This window comes from Myxine glutinosa, chromosome 8 (genome assembly GCF_964187855.1).
Source record: "Myxine glutinosa chromosome 8, kmMyxGlut1.1, whole genome shotgun sequence".
Lineage (NCBI taxonomy): Eukaryota > Metazoa > Chordata > Myxini > Myxiniformes > Myxinidae > Myxine > Myxine glutinosa.
This window is the reverse complement of record NC_136268.1, coordinates 23871256-23897987: the sequence shown is the minus strand read 5'-3', so window position 1 is coordinate 23897987 and position 26732 is coordinate 23871256. Positions and strand designations below refer to the sequence as shown.

Below are 26732 nucleotides of genomic sequence, written 5' to 3'. Positions count from 1 at the left end.
AGGGCCACCGCCCTTCTGCACTGGTGAATGCACCCACGGTGGAAGTGATTGGCTACCGGTCACGTGGAGTGACACGATTGGCCACTGCAATGGGCCAGGACGGTCTGATCCTGAGGGGAGGGGATTGCACCAAGAAACTATGAAAGCCAGGCAAACTTAACACCGAGGGGGCTTAGACTTGTTGTTGCTTGGACTTGAGGATGGAGAGGAGGAGAGGACTGCAGCCTGGTGTCTGCGCTTCGGATCCCCATGCTCATCTCGCCGACCGGCGACCACATCATCCTATCATCTGCCACCAGTTCATTGCTGCCATCTTAGCCAATCTACTGCCCTATGGGGGCAATATCCTTAAATAAACCGGCCCAGTTCCATGTGTAGCGAGCTGCGCATGTGGTGCCTTAGCCTATTATACCTGTGTCCTGCAGAAGTTATTTATAGTGCTTTCCTGTCTGTTTGTCCTGAGGTTTGTTCTGTTTGTGGTGTGTCCCGTCGAATCAATTGTCTACACCAGTGGCCACTCCCACGCTGAGGGTGGGAGTACCCTTCTCGGCCCACCTCTGGTGGGTAATGTGCTGCGGCACATTATTGGAAAGGCACTTTACAATTTTTTGACAGAAATGCACTTTATTTATATATACAGTATATATATACATTTTTTTAATTTTTTTTTTATACATATATATAGCCATTTTTGAAAGACATTTTATTGATCACAACACATCATGCTCCATATCATAAGATAAAGGCATATGATTTGTAATACCGGCTATCACCAAAGGTGGCGAATTTCAGCGACATCCACGTTTGCTCCATTATAGGAAGATTTTGAAGAGACGTGCCCGCTTCGCTTATTCGCCTTGCCACGCTCAACAGTTCGGCTTAATTGGATTACCTTGGGTAGACATAAATTGTGAATCAAATTGAGCCCTTTTTAAACCAGGTTACCAGCACGCATATGCATGACCACCAACGTGCGGGCAGGTAGAAATCGCTCACTGCAGCTTGAGGAAATTCAAATCTTGAAGGCTTGAGGAGATTCACTTAGGTCATTCGCGAAACAATTTGCTTCGGCCTTTGCAACCGCACACCCAATTGTGATAAGTGGTTGTGGCGAGGAGTTGTAAACATGACAATAGTAACCTTCAAATGGATAGGGAGAGGTAAGGGAAGGTTAATGAGGACAGAAAATATGGATAGAGATGGAGGATGATCTGACGTGGTGGTACATTGGCAACATGAAGCCTTGGAGGGAAGAGTAGGATTGACAAGCTTGAGGAAAGAGGTTCCACAAGCTGGAGGAAGAGAAGCATAGTAATTGAGGTGAGCGGTTGACCTCCACAACCCCCACCTCCTTAACCCCATCTCCTATGGTATTGCAGTGTCTTTTTATGTATTGCAGGTCTGTATCACCCCTGCCATTGACGTGTGATAGGATGAACAGAGATCCTTTTACAGTTCATTTATTATGATGCACCTTTTCCAGCAGAATACCCTTCACTGGGAAAGATAGTGTTGGTGGAAAAGATAAACAATGGATTTTCTCAAAAGTAAATAAAAACTGCTGTTCACCGTTAGAGCTTTACCTGATCATACTCCAGTGCTCCGGGATAGAGGGGCCAGCCAAGGTATAGCTCAGCGACGACACAGCCCAGTGACCACATGTCGATGGCCTCACAGTAAGGCAGCCCCAGGATGATCTCTGGAGCCCTGCCAACAGAAATGGGATTGGTGAAGAGAGTGTATACATGTACAGTATATGTATTGTAAACCCAGAACTGTGATCAAGGCATTTGTGATTCAACTCTTACGCACACTCGGGAAGAATCCGTTAAGCAAGGACAGGTTAATTTCCCCAGAACTACAGACAGGATAATTCACCAATAATTATTGGTATTTTATTAAGCTGATCTCCTTGCAGCATGAGACGAGGGTGTGTGCGTGCTGTGTGTTGTTGTGTGTTGTGTGTCAATTATGGAAAAACGGTGAAGAACAAGTCAGGAGACGACGATGGTTCACGAGTGAGCGGTATTCAATGACAAAGGACGGACTATAACCAAAACAGGCCCGGACAGGCCGGGCCCGGAAATGTCAAAACGAAGGTTACTGACCTTGAAATGAGATATAAAATAATGTATAATCAGTCATGAGGTTAGTTAGCTACACAATACCGAAAATTCGGTGAAAAATGAAATGAAAAAAAAAAAAGAAAAAAAAAGAAAAAAAATGAACAATATTTTTTTTTTTTAATGAAAAATCGAGCTCCGTGGGGCTAGACACATGACATTGGCCTAACCAAATATCGAAACCCCTGTCAGATTCCACCAAACCCCTCGGAGAAGACGTAGCTTGAACTTGATTACCCCCTAACAAGACATCTTTTTCGGGCGTGGCTCCGCCCACAATGGGCGCAATACGCCCACTCTCGGCAGGACACAACTAGATCATGATATCAACCTCCCACCCACGTTTCATCAAGATCGGATGATATCATCGGGTAGTTATGCTGCGGACAGACAGACACACAGACAGACGCACACACATGACGAATATAGTGGTCACTTGATAACTCGTGAACCATAAATTCATAATTGGACCAGAATGACAAAGGGCAGTCACAGCAAGTACAAATAGCCCTAATTAGCCAGTCTGTTGTGCATAAAGTTGACATTTTTTTTACCAGTTTTCATCAAGATTAGTTTGAGTACAAAACAGACGCAGAGGGTTTTGCATTCTGAGATGCTTTCTAGTACTGACTTGTAATACACCCTCCCACTGGGTGGGATGCTATATGATACATGTTAATTTACGTAGGGATAATTGGGGTCCTCACCCCACCCTCTAGCCATTGGAGTATGAATTTTTGGTAACCACCACAAACCCTGCCATGAAACTCCAAAGTACAACCAACAGTTTTCAACTGATTCTATCCAATCAAAAAAACAAACAAACAAATGCTTCTGAAACTAGAACGGCACTCAGTAGAGAGCATACCTCCGTCGGGGGAACAGTTTACGTTTTGTATCCCAGAGGAGACCAGAAAATCACAATACAGAATCACATTTAATCAAAATCATCTGTCCATAGCTTTTTGAGATATCCTGCTAAATGTTGGTTTTAGCCCTATCACTCAATGGTGAAGAATCACGAAGAAAATTAAATAATTCCCATATCCATATCATTGAGGAAGATAGGAGTGGAGGAATGGTTGATCAGAGTAGTGATGGCAATGCACGAGAGACTGCGCACAGCTGTAAGGATGAAGGACGGGAACAGTGGTGAGTTTGAGGTGAAGGTGGGAGTACATCAGGGATCGGTACCAAGTCCACTACTATTTGTAGCTGTGATGATGGAGGTACTGGCTCGCAACGTAAAGGAGGGTTTATCGTGGGAGTTGTTGTATGCAGATGATCTGGTGTTGATTGGAGAGAGTATGGATGGACTGAAGGAGAAGATGAACAAGTGGAAGGAATGTATTGTGGCAAAAGGTCTGAAGGTGAATATCGGGAAGACGAAGATGATGGCAAGTGGTAAAGCATGTGGTGAGGTGGAAAGAACTGGGAAGTGGCCGTGTACTGTGTGCAGGAAGGGTGTCGGAGTGAACTCCATTCAATGTACAATGTGCGCTGAGTGGGTTCATCAAAAATGTCATGGTCTGAGAGGGTCATTAACCAGTGTGGCAGCTGCATTCAAGTGTAAGGTGTGCACAGAGGGAGCTGCAGATGGAGGAAATGTTGAGTTGGATCTTGGAGACGGTGTGAAGCTGGAAGGTGTGAAAACATTTTGCTACCTCGGAGACATGCTGAATGGAGAAGGTGGATCAGACTCGGCAACGGTTGCTAGAGTGAGATGTGCATGCAAGAAGTTTCGGGAACTGAGTGGCGTGCTGATGACGAGGGGAGTGTCGTTGAAGCTGAAGGGAAAGGTGTATGCTGCATGTGTGAGAAGTGTTATGATATTATGGGAGTGAAACATGGGTAATGAATGTAGAGCAGCAACAAAGGCTGGAAAGGGTGGAAATGCGAATGGATGTGTAGAGTATCTTTGAGAGAAAAAAAACAAAAAAAAAACACCTTTAGAGGCCATTTTTCCCCGCAAGCGGGGGTTGGCCTTTTTCGGGCACCGTGGTTGTTGTTGTTTTTCGGTCCCCTTTTTGAAGCAATGTTTTACGGCCGGATGCCCTTCCTGCCGCCAACCCTGTTTGTCGCCTTTTACGACAAACAGGGAATTACCAGTGAACTGGTACTCAACTAGCCGGCCTCGGAAGGATGACAGGCTGAGTCAACCACCTGGCGTTAATTCAGTGATCGACCGGGATTCGAAACCAGGATCCTAGGATCCTAAGCTGGCACCCTAGCCGTGAAGCCAACGCCAGAGAGAGGAAGACAAATGATGAATTGTGAAAGATGATGGGAATAGAGCCTGTGATGGATGCTGTGAAGAGCAACAGGTTGAGATGGTTTGGTCATGTGTTGAGGAAGGATGCAAATAACTGGTTGAGAAGAGTGATGGAAATGAATGTAGAAGGAAGTAGAGGAAGGGGAAGACCGAGAAAGACTTGGCTAAAGGTGGTGGAAGAAGGGGAGATGTAGAAAATAGGGCAAAATGGAGAAGATTGTCATGGGGCCCGCAAGGCTAACCCCCGCTCTATCAGGGAAAATGACCTTAAACTCTACATCTCTGCCAAATTTCGTCCTAATCCATCCACAACTTTTTGAGATATTTTGTTCACAAACAAACGGACAGACAGAGGTGAAAACACAACCGCCATCCACCTTTGGTGGCGGAGGTAACTATAGATACTACTAGCAGGGACTTGTGTTTGGTGTAATGCAAGTCGTGACTTCAAGTTCTCACGTTATCCGCAACCTCCACACCCAATCCCAAGTCCTTAACCAAACCTCCTAACGCACCCCCCCCCCCCCATCTCAAGTTTTCAAACTCCTCCCCACCCTGTTTTCAAATACCCATCCCACCACAAGTCCTCAAACTCCCACGCGCCAAACCCTCAACCCCCTCTCCAAAAAATGTACAATTTCTACCCGCCCTCCCCCAACAAAGTTCTCTGTCCTCCCCCTTTCTTCTACAAGTCATCAACTCCACAGCACCCCAACCCCAAGTCCTCAACCCACCCCCCACCCTAACCTAACACTGTCCTTCCTCTCCAAGTCCCTAAGCTCCCACCTCCCACACCCCAAAGTCTCAACCTCCCTCTCCTAACTCTGATGTCTATTTTGTCCTTCAACTCTGCTGTTGGTATTTCCCTTCTTTCTTTCTCTTTCTCTCTTTCTCTCTTTTTCTTTTTTTCTTTCTTTCTTTCTTTCTTTTTTCTTTCGCTCTCTGTCTCTGTCTCTCTCTCTCTGTCTCTACTATTTCTTTTGTTCTGTTGTGTCCTGATCTGATCTGTGTTCTAACTCTTTCATGCGCCTTGACTCTGTGTACAAAAAAGAAAAATTCAATTAAAAAAAATAGTGCATCATATCCTTTTCACATTAGCATGAAACATGTGAATTTAATTAGGCTTCGGTGACCGTCTAAAACGACAGCAGCATGAAGTTGAATACCTGAACGATTAGAAACATGCCTGCGTTGTTCCTGTTCCTGTTCGTTAAGAACAATGTTTTAAAAAGTAAATAAGAACAGAACATTAAATTATACACAATTTCTTCCCTTCCTCCCCATTGTTAAAAACATTCCCATTCGTTAAGAATGTTAAAAAATAAAAAATAAAAAACATGTTCAATCCACAATCCCGAGAGATGACGGAATCTCACGGTTATTCAGTAAAAAAAATAGCGGTGAAGTAAGCTGAATGATACAAACATACAAGGTCAATATTGTTATACACACGAAGATGATTCACAATACACTAATCAGAACCTTTCTTTCGCATCTCGATTATAAATCCACTTTGATGGATCAAATGACATTTCCCATCAGAAACCATCCTACCTCAAAATCAAGCCAAGCTGCACTTTTGACTAAAACTGAACCGTGACCTCTGTCAAGTACAGTATTTAATCCATTTCAATGTGAATTCAGACTGATGGGACCATTATCCATCATTCACTCACTGTTCATCCTTCTTCTGAAAGGAAGAGACTATTGAGGGAACAATTTGAAGAATGAACTGATGAATCACTGCATACCTTTGGAGTAAGAAAGAAAGGCTGGAATACTCAGGTCCCGGTTGAGACACGGTTCTCGCTTGCCGAAACACAGACATATTTGACCTTCAAAATGGCCTTAAATTCTGAGATGACAAGTTACTTGACTCCCTATTCCAGAACTCAGAAGGTTGGCAAAGCAAGCAATCCCAGTGGCTTGCACTAGACATCCAAGGTGAAATATATGCTTTAAACGTTCCCGAGTACAAGTTGGAAATATCACAGGCCAGGACAATAAGCTCGAAAAAGATGCCAGAAATGATGCTGCCTCGCATTTAGCCTTGATAACCACACCTGACCAGTTGTCATTTTTTTCAGAGCTGAAGCTGAAACCACCACCAAGAAGAAGATGAAGAGGGCCTTGAGTGGGTGGTTATTGGTGCGTCCAACTTCGGGGTGAAACGAGCAGAATATAGACAGATCCCCACTTGAGTAGTGACAAGAATCATTGGAATCTCCCGCGATGACGCTATCTCCGAGGGCCTTTCACTTACTCACCGCAGGCAGGTTGGTGGTCTTTCCGTCTTCTACCGACTCCTCTCCGGCCTTGCTCCCCCAGCTCTCTCTGGGCTCTGTCCCCCAAATATTCCTGCAGGTCGCACAAGATCTGCCAGCAACCCTCTTATGGTTAAACTGCCAAAATCAAGACTCTCTGCTCACCTTCACTCCTCTTTTCTCCCGCCTCTGGAACAAACTCCCTCACTCTCTTCAATCCCACTCCTCCCTCCAGGTCTTTAAAACGGCTGTTCACCACCATCTCTTATCTTCCCCAATCCAAAACCTTGATCTTTTCTACCCCCGCTAATTTCACCCCAAATCCACTTTTCTGAGGTGACTTTTGACTTATTTCCTGGAAGTCCTTGGTGTCCTTGCGTTTTATACCTATCCTGCCCCCCCCCCCCCCCCCCAGGCCCTCTCCCTCCCACACATCTCCCGATGTCCCTGCTCTCAAATGTTGTGTTTGTGTGCTTCCTCCCCTTCTCTCCCCATCTTGTCGACCGCTCCCCTTTTTAGATACTTTGTTTGCTTGTTTGTTTGATTTGTTTCTTTGATAAATGTTAGCTCTTTCACGAGCCTCGACTCTGTATACAAAAAAAAACAAAAAAAAAAAAAAACAAAGAACAGGTTATCAATGACTGGAGGTATGAAATCAGGGGTATCAGAGGGTCAGGGTAAGCTAAATCCCAAGGATTTTGGATTACAATTCTAAAACATCATTAATAACTATTACAGGACTCGTAAAACATATTTTGTTTTTAACTTTTATCGTCCACAATCTACATCAACATTTAAAAAAAATAATTAAATGAGTTATTATTGGCCTGTTCATCAATTTATTCACATCTGAGCATGCCGCTCATGCCGCTCATGCCGCTGGGATTACAGGTTAAAATGCCATACGGATTTGTCCATCGTCTCCTAATATCCTCGTAACTCTTAGAAAAGCACATTGATGTCTCCTAATGTCCACACATTCATTTACCTTTCTCTACCGAAAGCACATCCGTCCCTCATCTCTCTCTTTCCCTTACGTTCTGCCCAATTCTCAGGCGGAAAACTAGCACCACCTACATCGGAATTTCCTCCTTGCTTGATCACGGCCGCACAATTTAGCGTTTCTCGGATTTCGCTTCACTTTTCTGCCTGTCCCAGGAAATGTGTGGCCTATGGTGTAAACCGTCATGTGGTAACCTAATGGTCCTCCGCTTACCTTAATGGAGTGCACCTGTCAGCCCACATTTCCCAACCGAGCTCGGCATGTCCGAGTGTGTGATGCCCGTGTTGACGGGGTACATCAGGGAAACGTACAGACAGCCGTAACTTGTACATCACGAGGAAGTAAGTAACAAGGTTTCATGAGAGGGTCACGTTGCCTCTCCAGTCTCCATGGTACTCGCTTCCATTGCACATGGAAGATGGCAACATCGCTCCGAGTGAAAGCTGAACTGAAAACACTTCAAAAGGTTCAATAACCCGGTAATAAATACTCGTTAACTGCACAAGCCTCTTGGCTCATGGACAAGCTCAAGCTGCAAGGTTAAATACTGCACAATTTCCTTTTTAATAAACAGTGACAGGACTGTGGTCCAAGGGGGATTAAACAGGTAACACAGAGAAAGGTCTTACACGGGTTATAAGGGATCTTTTGATCGTTACAATCACACCTAAACCTCTTTCGAACAACTACATCTACTCCACAAAAAGATATGATAATTGCTTCCAATTCCACGAAGAGGTGAGAACCAAAGGAAATTACTTTACAAACTCAACGTGTGGCTCAAATTGGCCCACAATGTCAACAAGAGCGAAGTCGATGGCGCGCTATCGCAAATCCCCACACTTCCTACATGAATCAAAGTTGAACGGTGGCAAAATATTCCACCAGGAATGACCAAATGTCAAATTTTGAGTTAAAATAATCTTCTGTTTTGGCCCCTGTGACCACAAGTCTGGGGCAGGGTAAGGCATGAATTCCACCCATCTGGGGCATGAACCAGGCAGGGTAAGGGGTTTGTTTATGGGACATTAGGGGTTTGTGGGGTGTTAAAGGTTTACTGGGTCTTAGGATTCTAAAGTGTCTTAACCCTTTGAGTACGGGATTTTTTTTTTGATAAAAATACCCCCGGTACGGAATTAATTTGGCATTACGGGAATGCAACCACGTACTGACGATCTATTTACAGTACAGTCGATGACGTGTTGTAGCGTCATCCGTACACAAAACTTTTTCGGGGGTTGCGGCACTGGACGTCATCCATACTCAAAGGGTTAAGGGTCTACAGGGTCTTAGGGGACTTAAAGAGCCTAGGGGGTATTACAGGGTCTAAACTCTAAAGTATATCAGCGGGTCTAAAGTCTTTGGGGAATGTAAGTCTAAAGGGTCTTAGCGATCTATAGGGATTACAGGGTCGTACATGTCTTAGAGGTCTTGAGGAGCCTTAGGGGTATTTAAGGGTCTAAAGAGTCTTAGTTAGTAGTTTTGAACGGTCTTAGGGGTCTACATTAGGGGTTGAGGGGGTTTTAGGGTTTTTAAAGTGGCTTAGGGGTTTTAAAATCCTGTGTGTTTTAGGGGTCTAAAGGGTCTTAAAGGGTCTTAGGGTTGAAAGGGTCTTCGGCATTTTAAAGGGTCTCGGGGTCTTAAAGTATATAAAGGTCTAATGTAATTAATACATACACTCATGTTATGTGCGGACAAGCAGACAAGCAAACAAACAAATGGACCCAAATATAATTTACCCTCCCCTCTGTTGAGGGTAAAAATGTAATCGCATGCAAATTTTAAAACATTTCTAAATGAAACTTGGCATATGGAATCAACAATGGGTGACGTATGAAATATGTAACGATTTATTAGACATGACCACCGGGTTCATGCCCCAGGGTGGTGGGGACTGATACTGCCAAACATGATACTGCTCTCGCACATTCTTACCATGTAGTGATCATAACTACAAAGTTTGGTGAATTTCTGCAAAACCGCTCACGAGATAGCGTGACGGACGGAGGGATGGACGAACAAACGCAACTGATTACAAAATCCCCCATGCTTTTTTTTTAAAATAAGGAGATAATAAATTCATCTGTTGCCTCAACCACTCTCACAAGTCTGATCATTACATGCAGCTCTTTAACCACCTCAGTACCTGTATTAAGCCAATCCAACAATCCTCTCCATCTTCTGTAATCAATTCTTGGGTACTTCAACATCCACAACTCCTCCTGGCATTTTCACTTTATCTGCACCGACCAAGCTGGGGCTAAAGCCGAAGCCTTCGTTATCCTCAAAGACCCTTGTCAACTCATCTCTGAACCCACCTACATTCCTGTCTGCTCCTCCAAAAGTTACAAAACTGGACCCTTTTTCTCACTTCCAAACATCATCTTTACAATAATGAGATCTCGCGAGATCTTGGAGACGGCGGCAGGGATTTTCGAAGCTCCACACGGTCTCCACGTTTTTCGAAGTTAAGTCTGTTCACAATTGTATTTTGTCGAAACTGTATTTATCTTTCGGTGTGTGAAGTTATTGTGAGCAACTTTGGTTGTTTCTCGGTGTTTATCTTTCATAAATTGATCGTCTGTTTGCCGTGTCGCGAGCAAGGCCTTGTACAGTGTGCACTGTACAACCTTGAGGCTTTGTTTTTCTCTCAGTGGTCCGTCGTTTGTGATCCAATAACTTTCGTTCTCTGTATTCCCAGTCTTTTCACCCATAGCCTACTTCCTTGTGTAAATCTCAACTAAAAAAAAAAAAACAAACAAAAAAAACATTTCCTTCTCTGTTCTCATTCGTTTATTCATTCTTATTCGTTCGTTCGTTCTTCGACCACGTGTTTCTCCCCCATTTCCCCAGATAGTTTTCACTCATTAACCTTCAATGTTTACACTTTCCCCTCAAGTTATGTATTCCGTCATATTTTATAACACCTTTTTCTTCTTCTTCTTTAAAAGGCTGCTTTCGACTTGCTCACCAAATCAATTCATCCCAAAAAAAATATCCATCTCCTATAGTGCCTTTTTTCTACATTCCCTAAACTCTCCTGCACTCCATCCTCCATCCAGCGTCCTTAAACGTATTTTTAACTCGAAGGTCACAAGAAACTCATTTTGCAATAAATGTTCGTTTCCCATAAATCGTACACTTTCAAAAATCCAATCTCACCCCTCCCCTCCAAATCTTCCCCATAACTCCTCCCCTCCAAATCTTCCCCATCACCCCTCCCCTCCAAATCTTCCCCATCACCCATCCCTTTCAAATCTCCCCCCTTGCCCCCTCCCTCCTAAACTACCCCCTCACCCCTCCCCGCCAAGACGCCCCCTCGCCCCTCCCCTCCTAGATTCCTGCCTCACCCCTCCCCTCCAAATCTCCCCCATATCCCATCCCTTTCAAATCCCTCCCCTTGTCCCTTCCCTCCCAAACTCCCCCCTCACCCCTCCCCTTCAAATCTCCCCACCCTCATTGCTTCTCAATTTCCCCCCTCTCACTCCCCCTCCTCAAAGCGTCCTCCCCGCTTCTTCCCCCTTCAAACTCTCACCTCCATCTCCCCCAACCTTCTGCCTCGCTCTTCCCCCTCCTCAAATAACACCTCATTGTGGCTCACCCAATCACCATCAAACCTTTTGTCCGCCCCATCCTTCCCTTTCTCCGAGCTATTCTGAAATCTCTGACACACCTTCAACAGCTCTCCCTACCTCTTCCACCTCTTCCACATCTTACCCTACCCCTCCTCCCCCCTGTTCTGTATCTGATGCTCCCCCTTCCTCTTCATTAACGGTATGGACCTCAAACATCCGGGGCCTTCGTTCAAACTTAACTGATCTCTCCATACAGGTTGCTTCTGTCAAACCAGACGTGATCTGCTTAACAGAAACTTTCCTCCTTTATGATGTCTCTGATTCCATAGTATCTCTCCCGGGCTACTCCCTCCTCCGGTATGATAGACCTGAGCCTCGTCCTGGAGGCGGGGTTGCTATCTTTATCAAAAACTCTCTTCCTCACTCGCCCTGCACTGCACTCTCTCCACCTCACCCCCAGGAATACCTCTGGCTACGGCTTCCCCTTCGCTCCCACCTCTTGTTCATATGTGTGTTGTACCGTCCACCAAACAGTGATGACTCCATCTACATCTCGCTGTCTGATGATATGGACCAACTTCTATCTACTCATCCCAACTCTCTCTTCCTCATATGTGGTGATTTCAACTGTCATCATGCCAGTTGGCTGGGTGTGGGTACCTCTCTCACCAGCCATGGCTCCTCAGCAAAGGACTTCTGCGACTCACTGGGACTGACACAATCTGTCAATTTCCCGACCCGGATCTCAGTCAACGGAACATCTTCTCTTCTGGACTTGGTTATGACTAACTTCCCTGAAAATGTCTGCTGCTCTTCTTCTGCTCCGATCGGATCATCTGATCATGTCCTTGTTAAAGTGGACATCTCTCTGACCATCCTCAGGGAGCCTGCTCAGCGTCGACGAGTCTGGCATTTCACTCAGGCCAACTGGCACGGTCTTCAAGCAGCCATCAATCATCTGGACTGGTCTCCCATCTCTACCACCTCTGACATCAACTCATCCTGGGAATTCTTCCAAAGTAAATTGCTCTCTCTCATGCACAGATTTATCCCATCTCGTCTTCAGTTGTTATACCCTTCCTCCCGTCCATGGTACACGGAATCTTGTGGTGAGGCTGTTGCCCAGAAACAACTTGCCTTCGTCTCCTGGAAAGCAAATCCAACGGAAGGAAATCTCATTTCCTTTCACAAAGCCCGAAACAAGTGTGTGTCCACCCTCAGGAGAGCCAGGAAACAATATCTCTCCGTTCTCAAGACCGAACTCTCTTTTCTGTCTCCCTCTTCCAAATCCTGGTGGCGTCTGGTCAAATCCGTTTCTGGTGTTTGTTCCCCCTCCATCCCCTCCCTTACCTCAAACGGCTACACAGCTGACTCCGCACGTGAAAAAGCTGAATGCCTCAACTCTGTGTTTGCCTCTAAATCTTGTGTCCCAAACCCATCCCTCTCTGTACCCACCATACCCAGTCGTACCCTGCTGCTCCTGGACTCCGTGTCCTTTCCTCCTGACAAGGTGGAAAAGTTTCTGTCAACCCTCGACTCTGATTCTGCAACTGGACCCGACGGCATCAGCCCACGGGTCCTAAAATCCTGCTCTGCTGCTCTATCTCAACCTCTCTCTGTTCTCTTCACCCTCTCTTTTGCTCAAGGTCAACTGCCATCTGCTTGGAAATCAGCCAACATCACCGCTTTGCACAAAAAAGGTGCAAAAACAGATCCTAGCAACTACAGACCAATCAGCCTTCTCCCAATTATCAGCAAAGTCATGGAATCCATCATTGCTTCTGATATGAAATCTTTCCTCTTCTCCAATGGCTTGATCTCTGATCATCAATTTGGTTTCAGACCAGGTCACTCTACTCTGGACATGCTGCTTCTGCTGTCTCAACAATGGATGGAGGTCCTCAATGCCAAACAGGAAATTAGAGCTGTCTCCCTCGACATATCACGTGCCTTCGACACGGTCTGGCACCCCGCTCTGCTCACCAAACTCTCCTCCTTTGGTATCCATGGAAATCTCCACGCATGGCTGGCGGACTTCCTCTCTAGTCGTCGTCAACGTGTGGCCCTGAATGGGTTTCTCTGATCTCCTCTTCCTGTTCAGGCTGGAGTTCCCCAAGGCAGTGTTCTGGGCCCCGTGCTTTTTCTGGTCTTCATCAATGATCTCTCTGACTCTCTCGAAAATCCTCTCTATCTCTTTGCTGATGACTCCACTCTCTGCCGCTCCATTCCTCTTCCCTCAGATCGGCAGTCTGCTGCCTCCTCACTCTCTGAAGACCTGGACAAAATCACAGACTGGTCAAACAAGTGGAACATGTCTTTCAATCCTGACAAATCTCACACTCTTACTATGTCTCTCCGAAAAGATCGACTGGACAACCCTCCCATCTACTTTCTCAACAATCCTCTCCAAGAAGTTCTGTCGCTCAAGATTTTGGGTCTCACTATCTGCCATGATCTTTCTTGGGAAAACCACATTTCCAAGCTGGCCTCCAAAGCCAGTCGCCGACTGGGCATCCTCCGTCGTGCGAAGTCCTTCCTCGGCACACCTGAGCTCCTCACCACATACAAGGCTTTCATCCGCAGCTCAATGGAATACTGTTCTCCCCTATGGGCCGGTGCTCCTGCCTCACACCTAGCTCGGCTTCACGCTGTTGAAACCAAAGCTTTCAGAATTATTGGAATCTCCCACGATGAAGCTATCTCTGAGGGCCTTTCACTCACTCACCGCAGGCAGGTAGGTGGTCTTTCTGTCTTCTACCGACTCCTCTCCAGCCATGCACCCCCAGCTCTCTCTGTGCTCTGTCCCCCAAATATTCCTACAGGTCGCACAAGATCTGCCAGCAACCCTCTGATGGTTAAACTGCCGAAATCTCGGCTCTCCGCTCACCTTCACTCTTTCATTCCTCTTTTCTCCCGCCTCTGGAACAAACTCCCTCACTCCCTTCAATCCCACTCCTCCCTCCAGGTCTTTAAAACAGCTGTTCACCACCATCTCTTATCTTCCCCCATCCAAAACCTTGATCTTTTCTACCCCCGCTAATTCACCCCAGATCCACCTTGTTTGAAATTCCAACTTGTTTCCTGGAAGTCCTGGCAGTGTCCATATGTTTTATACCTCTCCCACTGCCCCCTTCCCCCCCCCCCCCCCCAAAGCCCTCGCCCTCTCTCAGATCTCTCGATGTCTCCATGTCTCTCGGTCCCTGCTCTCAAATGTTGTGTTTGTGTCCTTCCCCCTCTCTCCCCATCTTGTCTACCGCTCCCTATGTTATATGTTTTATGTGTCGGTTTGTCTTTCTGTGTAATTAATGTTCGCTCTTTCACGAGCCTCGATCTTGTATACAAAAAAAAAAAAAAAAAAAAAAAAAAAAAAATATTCTTGTTGCCGCACCTGGTGGGTCCTCTGTCGACTGCATCGTTGCCACCTGCCATCCCCCTTCCAGGAGTATCAGTATTCTTGGTCTACCTCCCGCATGCTTTGGCATAATGACTCTGCCAACTGGGACAAGCTTTGCCAATTGTTTGCTCTTACCTCTGACTGTTTCTCTGCTGATAGTTCCACTGTAGCAGACCAAATCAAATAAATCATCAATCAAGGTGTCTTTTCACATAACCTACCCATCCATTTCCGAGATATGAATAGTTTCATTAAGTTGAAACGATTCATATCTCGTGCCTTCGATACAGTCTGGCACCCCACCCTGCTCACCAAACTCTCCTCCTATGGTATCCATGGTAATCTCCACGCATGGCTTGCAGACTTCCTCTCTGGTCATAGTCAATGTGTGGCCCTGATTAGAATTCTCTCATCTCCCCTTCCTGTCCAGGCTGGAGTTCCTCAGGGCAGTGTTCTGGGCCATGTGCTTTTTCTGGTCTTCATTAATGATCTCTGCGACTCTCTGGAAAATCCTCTCTATCTCCTTGCTGATGTTTCCATTCTGCTGCTCCAGATCTCAACCCTCAGATCGGCAGTCTGCAGCCTCTTCACTCCCTGCAGACCTGGATAAAAATCACAAACTGGTCAAACAAGTGGAACATGCCTTTCAATCCTGACAAATCTCACACTCTCACTTTGTCTCTCCGAAAAGACTTTGTCTTACGTACTGTTGGAATATACCTTTTGACCCTTTCGACTGCTGAGACCCCCTCAGACCTTTGACGACCATTTAAGTCCCCCAAGACCCATAAGACCATCAAGACCCCTGAAGACCAAAAATACCCTTAAAGACTGCAAAGACCCAAAATACCACAAAGACCCTTAAATACCCTGAATACCCAAAATACCCTGAAGACTCAAAATACCCTGAAGACCCAAAACACACAAAAGACCTGAAAGGCAAACAAAACACAAACACAAAACTCTCCCATCTACTTTCTCAACCATCCTCTCAAAGAGGTTTTGTCACTCAAGCTTTTGGGTCTCACTATCTGCCATGATCTTTCCTGGGAAACCACATTTCCAAGCTGGCCTCCAAAGCCAGTCGCCGACTGGGCATCCTCCGTCATACAAAGTCCTTCCTTGGCACCTCTGAGCTCCTCACCACATACAAAGCTTTCATCCACAGCTTGATGGAGTACTGCTCTCCCCTCTGGGCAAGTGCTCCTGCCTCACACCTAGCTCGGCTTCATGCTGTAGAAACCAAAGCTTTTAGAATCATTGGAATCTCCCGCAATGAAGCCGATACTGAGGGCCTTTCACTCGCTCACAGCAGACAGGTTGGTGGACTTTCTGTCTTCTGCCAACTCCTCTCTGGCCTAACTCCCCTGCTCTGTCTGTGCTGTGTCCCCCAAATATTCCTTCAGGACGTGCAATATCTGCCAGTAACCCTCTTCTGGTGGAGTCGCCAAAACCAAGACTCTCTGCTCACCTTCACTCTTTCATTCCTCTTTTGTCCCACCTCTGGAACAATCTCCCACACTCTCTTCAATCCCACTCCTCCCTTCAAGTCTTCAAAACAGCTGTTCACCACCATCTCTTATCTTCCCCCATCCAAAACCTTGATCTTTTCTACCCCTGTTAAAACACCCCAAATCTACCTCTTTCAATCTCTGACTTCATTCCTGAAATTCCTAGTAGTATCCATTTATACCGTGTACCCCACCCAATTCCCAAATCCCACTCCGCCCCCCCCCCCCCTCACACAAATCTCCCGACCCCCCGCCCGGCCCTCTCCCTTCCACAGATCTCCCGATGTGCCTGTTCTCTATTGTTGTTGTGCTTGTGTGCTTCGGCTTCCCTCTCTCTCCCCCTCTTGTCTCCCGCTCCCTTTATTATACGTTTTATGTGTCCGTGCATGTTTTTGTGTTTAATGTGTAAGCTCTTACATGAGCGTCGACTTTGTATACAAGAACAAAAAAATTCCAAATGCGGAAAAGCCTTGCTCCCCCAAATACCAAATGTTTCTCCCATTGGTTGTTATCTCCATATGCGGGTTTCAGAATGCGAAACGGAGTCCTCCAAGGTCTCAAAGTATCTATCTCTGTTTCAGTAAAGGATTCATGGACCGGTTTGTGAAGTTTTCTTATTCTCAACATTTTGTTTCAAGATCTCTTTTGAGGATCGTCACCGAGCCACAAACGGCTTCCAACTGCAGTTCATTTGTAATATTCCCAGGGATGTTTTTGAAGATCTCTGTCAGGTTATTTTTTATCATTCCCGTTGCTCCAATAATCACTGGAACCATTTTGGCGCTCTTCAGCCTCCAGGATCTTTTCACTTCATTTTTGAGGTCTCGGTATTTGGTCATTTTATTGATTTTCCGTGTTGTTTAGGCCAAAATCGCTGGGGACCGACCTCAATTAGCAATGCCTTTTTTTTGGAGCTCAGTACTATATCCGGTCACAGTGCTTTGTTTTCTATGTTCACGCTTGATAGGATCATGAGGCGATACATGAGAATTACTTACCATTTTCAGTCATTGCTTTTGTTTCATATTTCTACCAGTTTTCTGGAACTGGGCAAATAAACCTGTATTAGATGATTGGGAAAATAAACCCGTACGCGGGAATAATTAGATGATTGGGCAAATAAACCCATAATTATGCGGGAACATTTGGGAATCAGAACAATAAGACACCATTATTTGAAACCAACTGTCCTTTGCAACAGGCACTGTTGGAACCAGGCACTCTGGGGTGTAGAGCTAGCTACCTGGGCTGTCCTCACACGTACACACATCCATTCATTGAAAACATGGTGAAAGACAACTCATTCGACCACATCACATTCCTCCACTGCTCGGCAGTCCTTTACCTATGCTCCTTGCACCACTGTGCACTGGACCCACAAACAGGCATTGCCAGGTGTTGCGAGTGGTTTGCGCATTGCAACCTGACTGTGGTATCCCACCATGTAAAGTTCCCTTCTGGCCATTTTCAACGATACAGGATGCTCACGACCCATGCTAAGCTCTGCACACGGTTTGTCCGCCATTGATCTGCTGTTTTGCCTCAAAGTTCGGCCTAATGCCCATGCATGACACTCGTTGAGTATGCGCTCCCACCCACAATTGTCGCTCAATGACGAAGTCTTTCCTTCTTTTCTCCAAGCTGACATCACCTTTAGACAGTTCCTTGTGACATGTTAGCAATTTCTGCAGCCTTTGTTACTGAAGTGCTTGCCAAATGCGCACCAACAACTACACCCCAGTCAAACCGGACTCAAGCCGCAGCCTATATATACATGGCCAAAAGTATGCGGACACCCCTTCTAATTAGTGAATTCGGCTGTTTCAGCCACACCCATTGCTGACAGGTATATATAATCAAGCACACAGCCATGCAATCTCCATAGACAAACATTGGCAGCAGAATGGGCTGTACTGAAGAGCTGTGACTTTCAACGTGGCACCGTCATAGGATGCCACCTTTCCAACAAGTCAGTCCGTCAAATTTCTGCCCTGCGAGAGCTGCCCCGGTCAACTGTAAGTGCTGTTATTGTGAAGTGAAAACATCTAGGAGAAACAACAGCTCAGCCGCAAAGTGGTAGGCCACACAAGCCCACAGAACGGCACAGCCGAGTGCTTAAGCGCGTAGCTCATAAAAATCGTCTGTCCTCGGTTGCAACACTCACTACCGAGTTCCAAACTGCCTCTGAAAGCAACGTCAGCACAACAACTGTTCGTCGGGAGCTTCATGAAATGGGTTTCCATGGCCGAGCAGCCGCACACAAGCCTCAGATTACCATGCGCAATGCCAAGCGTCGGCTGCAATGGTGTAAAACTCGCCACCATTGGACTCTGGAGCAGTGGAAATGCATTCTCTGCAGTGATGAATCACGCTTCACCATCTGGCAGTCCGACGGATGAATCTGGGTTTGGCGGATGCCAGGAGAACGCTACCTGCCCAAATGCATAGTAAAGTTTGGTGGAGGAGGAATAATGGTCCGGGGCTGTTTTTCATGGTCCCGGCTAGGTCCCTTAGTTCTAGTGAAGGGAAATCTTAACGCTACAGCATACTACTGTGTTCAAAAAGTATCCGACCTTTATTTTTCGTGCGTAAAAAAAAAGAAGCTAGGGAGACGTTGATTGGTGCACGTATGTAGGCGATCCTAATGCACACGCGTGAATTTTTTCACACCTGCAGAAGCTGTCATTCGACGGCAGACCGCCGATGAGTGAGGACATGTAAGTGAGCGCCGTCGGATTTTCGTTTTTGACAAAATGACGGAAAAACCTGAACAACGCTACTGCATCAAATTTTGTGTAAAGCTTGGCGATTCCCAAGTGGAAACGATCCGCAAGATTCAACACCGTTCATTCCATTATGAAGGAGGATTTGGGCTTCAGGAGAATCTCAGCGAAGTTCGTACCAAAGCTGCTAACGATTGAGCTGAAGCAACTCCGTTTGGAGATCGCACAGGACATGCTGGAGACTGTGAACAGCGATCCCAGCTTCCTCAACACAGTGATCACTGGCGATGAGTCCTGGGTTTATGGGTACGACCCAGAAACCAAGTTGCAGTTTTGATGCAAGTTTGATGAAACACAAAATTTGATGCAGTAGCGTTGTTCAAGTTTTTCCGTCATTTTGTCAAAAACGAAAATCCGACGGCGCTCACTTACATTTCCTCACTCATCGGCGGTCTGCCGTCGAATGACAGCTTCTGCAGGTGTGAAAAAATTCACGCGTGTGCATTAGGATCGCCTACATACATGCACCAATCAACGCCTCCCTAGCTTCTTTTTTTTTACGCACGAAAAATAAAGGTCGGATACTTTTTGAACACACTACGTACAATGATATTCTAGACGATTGTGTGCTTCCAACCTTGTGGCAACAGTTTGGGGAAGGCCCTTTCCTGTTTCAGCATGACAATGTCCCCGTGCACAAAGCAAAGTCCACACAGAAATGGTTTGGCGAGATCGGTGTGGAAGAACTTGACTGGCCTACACAGAGCCCTGACTTCAACCCCATCAAACACCTTTGGGATGAATTGGAACACCGACTGTGAGCCAGGCCCAATCGCCCAACATCAGTGTCTGACCTCATTAATGCTCTTTTGACTGAATGGAGGCAAATCCCCACAGCAATGTTCCAACATCTGGTGGAAAACCTTCCCAGAAGAATGGAGGCCGTTATAGCAGCAAAGGGGGGGGGGGGGGGGGCAACTCCATGTTAATGCCCATGATTTTGGAATGAGATGTTCAACGAGCACATACGGGTGTGATGTTCAGGTGGCCACATACTTTTGGCTATGTAGTGTACATATATATTATAACTACTAGTGCGACTCGGCGCGTTCCGCGCGCCTCACCACACGTCGTTTCAGAGGGGTAGGCATCTTTAACCATGCCTGCTTTCTCAAGGAGTGAGGGATGGTGGGACTGGTGGGTGGGGGATAGTGGTGGTGGTGGTGGATTGGGGATCGTCGGGGGAAGTGGGTGAATGGTGGAGGGGGGATGGGGTGGATGGTGATGGGGGGAATGGTGGGGGAGAGTGGCCAAAATGGGGTCTTCAGGGACTTTTGGGTCTTCAAGGTATTTTGGGTATTTTGGGTCTTCAGGGTCTTTTGGGTCTTCGGGGTATTTTGGGTTTTCGGGGTATTTTGGGTCGTTTGGTTCCTCTGGGTCTTTAAGGGTCTTTGGGGTATTTTGGTTCTTCTGCGTCTTTAAGGGTCTTTTTGATCTTCATGGCGTTTTGGATCTTCAGGGTGTTTTGGGTCTTCAGGGTATTTTGGATCTTCAGGGTATTTTCGGGTCTTTGGGGTATTTTTGGTATTTTCAGGTCTTTGGGGTATTTTGGGTCTTCTAGGTCTTTTTGGTATTTGTGGTATTTTGGTTCTTTGGGGTATTTAAGGGTCTTCAGGGTCTTTTCGGTATGTTGGGCCTTTGGGGTCTTCAGTGTCTTTTGGGTCTTCACAGTGTTTTGGGTCTTCGGACCATTTGGGTCTTCAGGGTGTTTTGGATCCTCTAGGTCTTTAAGGGTATTTTGGGTATTTGGGGTCTTCGGGGTAGGACTGTATAGTAATAGCATGAACCGTGGACGTGTAGGAGACATCTTTATGTATTAAGTAAAGAAACTGAAGCTTATTAGGGGAGGGGGGGGGGGGTGGCTAGTGTGCGCTTTAGAGTCGAGGGAAGGAAGAAGAAGAGCGCGTCTCTGCTCTCGTTTCTGCACTAACGGGAAGGTTTTCGTCATTGTTGGTCCCTTCGCTGAACAGACAGCTGGCATTCTTTGGTGCGCTGACGCTGAGAGAGAGCGGTGTCGACAGTTTCGATCGTGGAGAAGGGTTACGCTCGCATCGTTGATCGGCGCCATTGTGGGGGCTTCGACAAGCGGTCCTTTCGTCGGCCGTCCTCATCCTGCACTGCCGATCTGACCAGTTTTGACGACCACCAATCACCACAATCCACAAGCACGAATCTTGGACCAGAGCTGAGTGCCGATCTGCTCGAGGAATTATATTTTGTTTTATTATCTTTCCCCTTGTCTGTTTTTGTGTCTGACTGGAGATGTCTCACCAGAGGAAATATTATTCACCTCCGCATTTATTTTATTCTGGCATTTACTTTCAATAAATTCATCATCGTTGTATTATATTTGTGGTGTCATGTTTCTTTCTTTGTGGGTTTCGGGAATCAACCCGTGTGGCTTCTGTCTGAGGTAAGCACTTTGGCCCCTCACTCGCGCACAACGGACCAACCGCAATCTTCGACTACGCGCCGAGGAATTAAGAACCGTTACGGCTTTTCGTCATCCAGCGGTGTTAATCGCAGGTGACAGGACAATATTATATATATATACACAGTCACGTGAAAAAGTAAGTACACCCCTACATTTATCACAACTTCAAATACCTAAAATTAGAATCAGGTGCACCAGCTCAGGTGCAAACGATTAGAACATCATTAGAGAGGATCTTGGAGGAACCTGTCTTATTTAAACATCAGACATTTACTTTGGTTTTGCTCTTTGTTGTTGAAGTGTGTGGCGTCACCATGCCTAGATCAAAAGAGCTCTCTGAGGCCTTCAGAAAGAAGGTTATAGATGCCTACGAGTCTGGGAAGGGATTTAAAAAGATCTCCAAACAATTTGAAATCAATCATTCGACTGTCCAGAAGATCATCTACAAGTGGAGAAGATTCCAAACAACTGCCAACTTGTTCAGGCCAGGACACCCCAGCATGTTCAGACCGAGAGCAGACCGCAAGATGCTGAAAGAAGTCTCTAAGAACCCCAGAATGTCATCACAGGACCTACAGGTAGCTCTTGCCACCGTTGATGTCAAAGTGCACGAGTCTACCATTAGAAAGAGGCTGCACAAATTTGATCTACATGGGAGGTGTGCCAGGAGGAAACCTTTGCTGTCCAGAAAGAAGATCAGGGCAAGACTAAAGTTTGCCAATGAACACCTCGGCAAAGACCAGCACTTCTGAAACAATGTGCTCTGGACAGATGAGTCAAAGGTAGAGCTATTTGGCCACAGTACCAGAAGACATGTTTGGCGAAAACCAAAGACAGCATTTGACCACAAGAACCTGATACTAACTGTAAAGCATGGTGGTGGAAATATTATGGTTTGGGGCAGCTTTGCTGCGTCAGGGCCTGGGCAGCTCACCATCATAGAATCCACTATGAATTCTTCATTGTACCAGAGGGTGCTTGAGGATATTGTGAGGCCATCTGTCAGAAAGATGAAGCTCAACCGAAGATGGACCTTGCAACATGACAATGACCCTAAACATACCAGTAAATCCACCAAGGAATGGCTGAAAAGAAAGAAATGGAGGGTTCTGAAATGGCTAAGTGAAAGCCCGGATCTAAATCCCATCGAGATGCGGTGGGGGGATTTGAAACGAGCTGTGCATGCAAGAAACCCCTCAAACATCGCACAGCTGAAAGAATTCTGCATGGAGGATTGGGCAAAAATTTCTCCCCGTCGATGTCAGAGACTGGTAGACAGTTATAAGAAACGCCTACTTGAGGTTGTTTCTGCCAAAGGGGGCAATACCACATATTAGAGCCAAGGGTGTACTTACTTTTTCCACATGCGAAATTTGCATTTATGTTTACAGTCATCCCTCGCTATATCGCGGTTCACTTTTCGCGGCTTCGGTACATCGCGGGTTTTTCTCGCTAGTATATGTAAAATTATATCGCCGATTTTTCGCTATATCGCGGGATTTTGCGGTATAAATGTATTTTTATATACTATTATTTTAAATATTTTTGTGGTAAAATAAGCATTTTCTAGCCTAAAAAATAAAAAAACGTAAAGAAATAAGAAAAATACAGTATTTAAAACATATTACAAGAAATAAAATACTGTACATACTACATAGTGTACAGTAGAAGGGTAGACAAAGAGTCGTGCGTATGGAAAACGCAGATGCGGCAGCTTGCGCTAGTTACCCACGTAATGGATAACTGTAATGCTCTTTCTGGCTGTGCAGTACATTCATCATCGTCATCATCGTCATCACCTTCATCGTCATCAGTACTGCACAGCTAATTCATCATCATCTTCATCACGCAAGTTGTAGTATTGAAGAGCCGGGACTCTTGCTTGATACGGACGAAATGACGGGCAAGACACAAACTCGTCCGAGAAGATATTTATTCTCAAAACCAACTCGGGAACACTGAAAAGCCGTTTATCGGGCTGCATTATAAAGCACAACCAGAAACCGAAAGCCACGCCTCTCAAGCGTGGCGTGCTTCGGTGGTCACGTGATCAACAGGTGTAGCTGATTATACCCGCAAAGCGCAGCACGCTTTAGCGGTCACGTGACCAGCCACTCTCGCACCGGGAATCCCCGCCGGTGACGTCACCGGCTGGAGCAAGGAGATTCTGATGCTGGTCTTGCTTGGGGAACCCATGGGTAGCTACAGTATCTTCAATGGTGAGTACCCATTAGAATTTTATATGTTGTTAAAATTACGTATGTTTAAGAGTGTAAAAAGTGTTTAAGAGTATAGGAAGTGTTTATAAGAGTATGGGAAAGGTTAATAAGAGTGTGGGGAGGGTCATAAAGCTTTAAAATATATATAAATAATAAAATAAAAATATGGTCGCTACTTCGCGGATTTTCGTCTATCGCGGGGGGTTCTGGAACGTAACCCCCGCGATAAACGAGGGATCACTGTATTTAAATTATACAATGGACTACAAAATGTAAATGTTTCATGATATTTGTTATATTATATCACCTTTATCTATCAATATTGTTGAAATGAAGATCAAATAGCTGTATGTTGAAATATGTTGAAAAAGTCAAAACTTTACATGGGGTGTACTTACTTTTTCACGTGACTATATATATATATATATATATACACACACACTGTATGCACACGCATGAGGAGGACTGCTGGGAAGTGATTTACATATTTCAAAAGCCAGGGCCGGCCCCATACGTGTGGCGGCTCCATTCTTTATATATATATATATATACGAGCTTGGCTCATTACTGAGGAACGGGCTTATTTTAGCTGAGGCTAATGACTGTACCTGAGTTGCTGTGTTGTCATGATTTTCACGAATCATAATACAAACAATTATTTTGCACAAATGTATTTGTTGTGTTTGTGATATTACATTTTTATAGGCAATTTAGGTTGAAAATTCAGGTTGAATGTTTTTTTTTCAAGAAAGAACCCCTCTGCACATACATAGGGGAGGGGTAGGTGCAGACTGGAAGTTTGGGACGATTACACCTCACCACCACATAATTGAAAACACCTCACCACCAAGTAATTCAAAACACCTCACCACCAAGTAATTTAAAACACCTCACAGCCATAAAACACGTAATAAAAACACCTCACAGCCACGAAATTAAAAACACCTCCCAGCCATCAAACACGTAATTCTAAACACCTCACAGCCACGAAATTAAAAACACCTCCCAGCCATCAAACACGCAATAAAACACCTCACAGCCACGAAATTAAAAACACCTCACCACCACGTCATGTAAAAACACCTCACCACCAAGTAATTCAAAACACCTCACCACCACGTAATTATAAATACCTCACCACCACGTAATTAAGAACACCTCACCACCACGTAATTATAAATACTTCACCACCACGTAATTCAAAACACCTCACCACCACGTAATTCAAAACACCTCACCACCACGTAATTCAAAACACCTCACCACCAAGTAATTCAAAACACCTCACCACCACGTAATTATAAATACCTCACCACCACGTAATTAAGAACACCTCACCACCACGTAATTATAAATACCTCACCACCACGTAATTAAGAACACCTCACCACCACGTAATTATAAATACCTCACCACCACGTAATTAAGAACACCTCACCACCACGTAATTATAAATACCTCACCACCACGTAATTAAGAACACCTCACCACCACGTAATTATAAATACCTCACCACCACGTAATTAAGAACACCTCACCACCACGTAATTATAAATACCTCACCACCACGTAATTAAGAACACCTCACCACCACGTAATTATAAATACCTCACCACCACGTAATTAAGAACACCTCACCACCACGTAATTCAAAACACCTCACCACCAAGTAATTCAAAACACGTCACCACCACGTAATTATAAATAACTCACCACCACGTAATTAAGAACACCTCACCACCACGTAATTATAAATACTTCACCACCACGTAATTCAAAACACCTCACCACCACGTAATTCAAAACACCTCACCACCAAGTAATTCAAAACACCTCACCACCACGTAATTATAAATACCTCACCACCACGTAATTAAGAACACCTCACCACCACGTAATAATAACACCTCACCACCACGTAATTATAAATACCTCACCACCACGTAATTAAGAACACCTCACCACCACGTAATTATAAATACCTCACCACCACGTAATTAAGAACACCTCACCACCACGTAATTCAAAACACCTCACCACCAAGTAATTCAAAACACCTCACCACCAAGTAATTCAAAACACCTCACCACCACGTAATTATAAATACCTCACCACCACGTAATTAAGAACACCTCACCACCACGTAATTATAAATACTTCACCAGCACGTAATTCAAAACACCTCACCACCACGTAATTCAAAACACCTCACCACCAAGTAATTCAAAACACCTCACCACCACGTAATTATAAATACCTCACCACCACGTAATTAAGAACACCTCACCACCACGTAATTATAAATACCTCACCACCACGTAAGAACACCTCACCACCACGTAATTATAAATACCTCACCACCACGTAATTAAGAACACCTCACCACCACGTAATTATAAATACCTCACCACCACGTAAGAACACCTCACCACCACGTAATTATAAATACCTCACCACCACGTAATTAAGAACACCTCACCACCACGTAATTCAAAACACCTCACCACCATGTAATTCAAAACACCTCACCACCACATAATTCAAAATACCTCACCACCACGTGATTCAAAACCTCCACAACGTTATTAAAAACACTTCACAACCATGGAAACAAAGGTTTGAGGGAGTCGTTAAGTGAGAACACAGACACTGCACAGATGTGTAGATATATAGATAAATGACTGTACCCGAGTTGCCGTTTTGTCATGGTTTAAACCAATCATAATTCAAACAATTATTTTGCACAAATGTATTTGTAATATATGTGATATCACATTTTATAAACAACTAGCAGAAGTACCCGGCATTGCCGGGCGGGGGAGGGGAGGGGAACGGAGGGGGGAGCGAGCCCCTTGGTAAAGCGAGCGATTTTTTTTTTCATAGCGTCATAGCGTCATAGCGTTTCATAGCGATTTTTTTTTCATAGCGTCATAGCGTCATAGCGTTCATAGCATCATATCGTTCATAGCGTCATAGCGGCATAGCGATTTTCTTTTTTCATAGCGTCATAGCGTCATAGCTGTCATAGCGTTTCATAGCGATTTTTTTTTCCCCGAGGGAGGGGGGGAGGGGGGAAGGGGGGAGGGGGGAGGGGTAGGGGGGGGGGAGGGGAGAGGGGGTAGGGGGGGGAGGGGTAGGGGGGGAGGGGGGAGGG

The 26732-nt window shown here is 45.4% G+C and overlaps 1 protein-coding gene across 1 annotated transcript in view; it reads right to left on the bottom strand.

Moving 5' to 3' along the window:
• LOC137432306 (homeodomain-interacting protein kinase 2) overlaps positions 1 to 26732 on the bottom strand; it is a 134540-nt gene that overhangs the window by 48442 nt on the left and 59366 nt on the right. The window contains exon 3 of the mRNA XM_078783010.1: positions 1584 to 1707. Within this exon, the coding sequence (XP_078639136.1) occupies positions 1584 to 1707 (124 nt within the window). The remainder of the gene's footprint in view (positions 1 to 1583; positions 1708 to 26732) is intronic.